Source organism: Acanthisitta chloris, unplaced genomic scaffold (genome assembly GCF_000695815.1).
Source record: "Acanthisitta chloris isolate BGI_N310 unplaced genomic scaffold, ASM69581v1 scaffold34606, whole genome shotgun sequence".
NCBI lineage: Eukaryota > Metazoa > Chordata > Aves > Passeriformes > Acanthisittidae > Acanthisitta > Acanthisitta chloris.
Genome location: NW_008677091.1, coordinates 1,968 through 8,337, shown reverse-complemented (window position 1 = coordinate 8,337; position 6,370 = coordinate 1,968). Strand labels below are relative to the sequence as shown.

The following is a 6,370-nucleotide window of genomic DNA, read 5'->3' as shown; positions in this document are numbered from 1 at the left end:
GCACCTCAGATGGATCTGCAGAGGGAGGTACTTGTCTGTCTCTGCAGCCGCTCCGCAGACCAGAGGGTGTCTCTGAACCAGGGCTCAGTGGAAGGGATGGAGCCACACTGCTGAGCACAGAGGCAGCAGCACATGAGTTACAGCTGTCCCGGACCCTTTGCTGTGTGTACCTCATCCCATCTGCAAGTCACAAGCTGGGTCAGGCCATGGTCAGCAGCTGCTCCAGCCACGTTCCCACAGATGGATTCATCCCTTGACGATGGGCTGAGTAGACCCTGGGGAGGATCCCTAACACAGAAATCAGATAAATCTGGCTAAAGCAACATTAAGACGAGGGATTAAGATTTAAGATGTACTAAGCAGTTTATTTCACTTTGCTCGGAAGCTCCATCATCGGAGCTGATGGAGAGAGGACACGTATTCCCAGCACCCTCTACTGGCTGAGCACCAGAGAGGTCCACAAGGCACCTGCCCAACACCTGCCTGGTTTGGGGGGGATCCTTTCCAGCTCCCCTGTGAAGCAGATGCAAAGCAGGGACCTCCTGGAACTTGCTTATGGGAACACTCTGCCTCCTGTGATCCCTTAGCCCTCTCACAGCTGAGCACACCTCTACAGCAGAGTCCTCAGCAAGGCTGCTAAACCCCATTACATGGTGACTGCTCTCAGAGCACTTCCCAAATATTACTCCCCAGAGGAATATTAAGGACAGGGAAGTGTTCACAGTGTTTTACAGATGGCAAAGCAAACAAGCAAGAAAACTTGCCTGAAGTCAGAGCAACTCAGTTCTACAGGCAAGACTAGGAACAAGATGTTTCTGACACACGTCACCTCTTCTCTTCTCTGACTAGAAACATGGCAGCCTGATCCAAGGTGGATTATTTTGATAGTCTTAAGTGATTTAAATCTACAAAGACCCAGAAGAGGCATGCAGGAAAATTACAAAGCTTTTGCAATTAGACTTTTAAATCAGAAATAATACAGTTCAAAGAATCTTTACTCTTTAAGCTCAGCTGCCCTTCAGAGACAACAGTCTCACGCTGGCACAAAGCTGATGTAATGTAGTGGAAAAAAACAGCCCATCCTTGTCTGCGCAAGGTGGCCAGAGAAGAGGGGAAAACGTCACTTTCCACAAGAAATGAGGCCTGACAGGCTCAAAACTGGACAGCAGTGGTTGTCTGATGATGTCCTGGCTCTGCACAGCATTTCATTGTACTGTTTTACAGGTTTCACAATCCCTATCATTGTAGTTTGCATTTCCATCACACGCAGCAAGGGACAAGGCTTTATCGCAGTACCAGTTACAGGTTTGTTCCCTGGCACACAAGAGACATTTAGAAGCAAAAAGACAAGCCAGCTGCCTGTCACATGCTCAGCAGGGAGCCTTCCAGCAGTTCATGTCCCTGCAGCTCACTTGATGATTCCCCAAACTCAGGCAATTCCCAGAAGCTCCCACCAGAAGTCTCTCCCCTTCCAGACTGATACTTACAGGGCTCAGAGAAGACCAAATGTCTCATTCTCAAATGCTACAACCCAAATGGAACTGGCAAACACTACAGCAGGGTCCTAGTGCTTGTAGGTAGTGAAGATCACAGAGGACAGGTGAGTTCAGAGGTAGGTGAAGGGCAGTCAGGAAAGGCACTGACACTTGTCCGTCTCAAGAAACTGGGCCCATAACCAGCAGCGTTTTGCAAGTTCCATGCCCACCACAGCAGGACCTGGCCTACCTGACCCAAAAATACTCCACTTTGTAGAAACACCACACAGAAGGATAAACACAGTACACGGAGAGAAGGAACAACACTTTGGGGTGGAATTATCACAAGCTCAGCAAACCCACACCAGGAAGTATAAAACTTAAGGCATAGGCATACACACAATGTGCAGGAGGACCTGAAGGACTTTTGAAAATGTGAATCACTTACCTTTGTTGAAGAACATGGAAGCCATCTGGCCCATTTCCACCCTCTCAGTGATTTCAAAGATATTGGGTGAGCCACGTCTCTCTGAAAGTTGAAAACAAAAGTGTTTCAATCCATCCCTTCGACAGACCCAGAGGCTACCTGGACACTTGGGAAGCTCTAGCAGCAGTTTGAAGGACAGTATGTACTGACTCCACAGCTGCAGAGTCACTGGTCCAATTACTCTGCTGAAGCTAGTTTAAAAGTGTTTAGAAAATAAGATGTTCTCATCTTAGTGACCTAGAAGGAAAAGATCTTTATCAGACTGCAGATGGTAAACTGAATTCTCAATGAGTCTTATCTTGCATGTGCTAAGGACTTTGGGATGTGAGCATGAGGAATTCAGGGTGAAATGGACAGAAGAGTCCACGATTGTGGAGTCCACTGGGACACTGTCTGCACAGAAGATGCCTTGGAGCAGTGAAAGCACAGACTGGGTACTCACGGACTGACAGGATAGGCCGTGTCTCGGCTCGGTCATAGCCGTCTTGGAGGAGAACATCACTGTCAGAGACTCCAGAGGAAGAATCCTCATCCTCATCATCCTCCTGGATGAAAAGACCAGACCACTGCTGAGATATTTGCTACCCACAGTACAGGCTGTGCCACCACCAGTGTCACAGTCACTTCCAGACACTCAAAGGAAGGTCCCAACCAGGGAGGGCAGGACATGCAAGCAAAGGCAATACCAGGGAGCCCCTGGGATGCTGTGAAGGGCAGAAAGAGCACTAGCAGAGCAGGCTGAAGTGAGTGACAGGCTCTGCTGTCCCAGCCCTAGGTCACACACACAGCAGCACTGTCCAATTCACGTGGTGATACGTGGCACAAGGAAGTTAGGAACTTCCTGCAGATCTGCAGCGTTGCAGAACTGATAGAGACAGAAATAAATCCAGACTTATATAGTCTTAGCCAGTCAGAGCAGGCAGGTCTAGCTCCTAACTCCAACCCACTAACACACAGGCAGGGGTCTAAATCAGTGCAAACAATTATGCTTCACACTGATCCAGAAAAGCCACAAGTAAGTTTTACAGCAAGGACATAATTCAGAACTGTCCACTCCCTGGGATACAGCCTGAGTAACAGCAAGGACATTCCAGCCTGTCCCAGTTAAATGACCTGAGATCAGCAAGGATTTATAGTCTTCAGCACACTCCAAATAGCACCAATATATTGGCTGCCACCTCTCCACATTCACTGAGCAGTGCTTCTGGGCAAGGAGAGCACGATCAGTAAGAAATGTGAACAGCACAAGAGATTTTTCAAAGCAAGAGCAGAAAATCCTGTCTTTAATGAGCAACCCCACAGGGAACTAACAGCCATATTTTATGTGGCAAAGTTAAGTACAGTAGAAATTTATTTCTTTAGAGTTAATAATGAGGCAAGGCAAAGATGCAGAGGAATTCCAGTCAAATTCTACAGGATAAAAGCACAGCAGAAAATGGAAAATGAAACCCCATACAAACCTTGCGTTTTTCCATTCTCTTCCATCTCAGCTGGGCATTTGCAGCAGCCATGGCTTCCACCACAAAGGTCGTAGTCATATAGCTAGAGAGAGAGAAATTCAATTGATATCATCAATAACAGTCAAGAACTGTCACTGAAGAGAGATGGAGAATTATTCCCATCTGTTTCTAGGAGCAAACAAACAAACCAAAACAACCCTTTTGCCAGCTCCCCACACACACTGCGGGTTGGGTACAGTGTTTCATCTCAGTTTATTGCTCCCTTCTGCTCTTGAGATTCAGGTGTTCAAGCAGACCACAAAGTGCAGTAAAATATAACATGCCTTCAGATATGAGAAGACATTTTAGATATTTGGAAGGCACCTTCCTGATGTTTCTGTGGATTGAAGACAGCAAAAGGACTTTGCCCTTTGTTAGAAAGCAAATTTCCTTCCTCTTTTTAGGGCCTAGGATGAACATAGACTATTCTGAAGCTTATCTATTAGGGCCCATGGCAAAGGTACTACAGTCCCTTAAAGAACCTCATACATAGCATCAGAAGGAAAGCAGCAGTAAAAGAATAAGGAGCAGATCACATGTGCATGCAAATACTGGAGGACAGTGGAAAAGCTGTCCATGGAGACAGCGAGAGCTGCTGATGGAAGGAATATCATTATCTCTGCTAAAAGAAGTCCTATAATATTAATAAATAAATTTAAACCCCCTCAAATCAATCTTATTTAAGACTTTAAAGTGGTTTCTCACTGCTTCAGGAACTGGACTCGCTTATCAAGCTCAAATGAGAGATTAGTTTTGCAAGAACAAAAGAAAGTGCTGAGGCCTGTGTGGCAATTTCCTCCCAGACTCTTCTTGCTCTGAAGGTGCTCAATGGGCACGAGGAAGTCACAAGCACCAGAACAACACAGCTCCCAAGGCACATAATACTTTGAGCTGTGTCTTCTCAGTTTAATCCAGCACAGTTTTGGTACACAGATTTGGAGGTCTGTGCTCTTCTGCTGACCTTGAAGGATGGTCTGCTGGAGCTGAGCTTCATACTTATTTATGCTCCAAACTAACGTAGCTAAAAGGAAATGCTTCCAATGTTTCCAGCTACTGGTGTCCCCACAGTTTTTATTTTACCAAGCCTTTGCAGCACACAGCTCTGAGGTGAGGCACAACAAGCATTAGTCAGTACTGACCACACAGTCCCTCTGCAGCAGCACCTAACAGATCTCAACTCAAAGTCATGTTCAGGCTGACAGACCTGGTGACTGACAAGACTTAAAAATTCCATTCTAACAAATATCAGGAGGGGATTTTGGTTTATTTTATTTTAAAACCAAGCAAGCAGAGATTCACAGCCTGCAGAAGATGGAAATTCTATCAATAACTCCTCAGACATCAGTGCTGTATCCACAGCCTTCAGCTCCACCTGCTGCTCCAGCACGGAGGCTCCTGGGCAGAAACTCATGGTGAGCCAGCAGGAAAATCAGGAGAGCATCTTCAAGATCTCGAGCAGCAAAGGTGTGTGTAGGATAAGACAGCTCTGGCTATACAGGAATTTGTTTTTCTGACACTCTTGCAGCTGTGAGAGCATTGGCAGAAGCCAGAGAAAGCTAATACATCTGCAAGTCACAAAGCAGAGACATGATCCCTCATCACCTGTGACCTGGTGAATGGGAACTGATCCATGACAGAGGCAAGAATAGGACATATCCACAGTGAGGACACAGAAGGAAGCTGGGAGAAAGGTCCCAGAAGACTCTGGATAAAAAGTCTTCCCCATCAGTCAGGAAATGGGATGTAGCACCATATTGCAAGCAGTCAGAAAGTGCATCCCTCCAAATCAGGTCCACACGCAACACCACGGCAGAGACCAAAGCTCACAGAGCAGAGGGACAGAGCACACAGAAAAGCAGCAAAAATCTTCACACTGTCCTCACAGCCCCACCCAACTGAACCCCCTAACCCCCAGGGACACACACTCACATCCTACCTCATAAAGCCCAGGAACATCAGGAGGACCAGGCTGACCAGCCACCCTGCAGTCGCAAAGGCCTTCGGCATGGTGAGGGCTCCTGTCCCCACGATGAGGTTGAACATGTAAACCAGGCCAACCTGCAATCAGCCACCAGATCCAGCATCAGGGTGTGCCAGGAACCATCCAAAACACCTCACACACACTGATTTAAATGGAGAAGGCAATCCTTAAGCAGGCAGGATGGGAGCAAGCCCATGAGAGATATAAATAGAGGAGGGGACTGATAACCAAGGAGAACAGTGTGGGTGTCAGCACATTGCTGGAGAAACTGATATTCCTCACCATTTACCTAATTATTTTTAAATATTCTTTTTTCTTGCTAACTTGTGAAGTCAGAAAGCACATGAGCTTCTTATTTGTTTTCAGTTCACTGCCTTCTACCTGAGCTGTGGCTTGGGGTCTCCCTGTTTTCTGACCTGAGCCCAAGTAATTATGTACTCACGTTACCTTTCAGAATCTCTTGTTCTTTATTCTTAGTCAAGCAGGAAATATCCAAACAGAATTCTAATTCAGAGCCTGTTTGCCATTTTACCACTAAGAGGCTGAGCACATTCTGAAGAAGGAATATTACTTCCTGAAGGCAAAAGATTTAATCTTCTCTGGAAATGAGCTTTTCTTTTCTGCCCAGGGACAAAACAGAACTCTGCACCCGGACAGGACCCCCCAGGCTATGAACTCAGCTCAATTCAAGACCAAAAATAGCCACAAAGTTGTTGTGCTTTGGGTTTTTCTAATATAGGTCAGAGAGCCAGTGAAGAACTGTGTCTGAGCACACTTCTCTGGGTGTGGAGCAATTACTATCAGGAGAACTATCCCCCAGAGACCCTGTGAGCACTTCACAGCAAATTCATCTTTTGCTGAACCTCCCAGAATGATGATTTTCCTTGTCTTTGCTCAAGCAGACAGAGATGAGAATGATGCTCATGTA

General features: G+C 46.3%; 1 protein-coding gene across 1 annotated transcript in view; it reads right to left on the bottom strand.

The window, feature by feature from the left end:
- The window catches only part of TMEM104 (transmembrane protein 104), a 39,607-nt gene that overhangs the window by 32,309 nt on the left and 928 nt on the right, over positions 1–6,370 (bottom strand). The window contains exons 2-5 of the mRNA XM_009076378.1: positions 5,398–5,519; positions 3,423–3,504; positions 2,405–2,504; positions 1,924–2,004 (exon numbers count right to left, since the gene is read on the bottom strand). Coding sequence (XP_009074626.1) covers positions 1,924–2,004; positions 2,405–2,504; positions 3,423–3,504; positions 5,398–5,519 — 385 coding nt within the window. The remainder of the gene's footprint in view (positions 1–1,923; positions 2,005–2,404; positions 2,505–3,422; positions 3,505–5,397; positions 5,520–6,370) is intronic.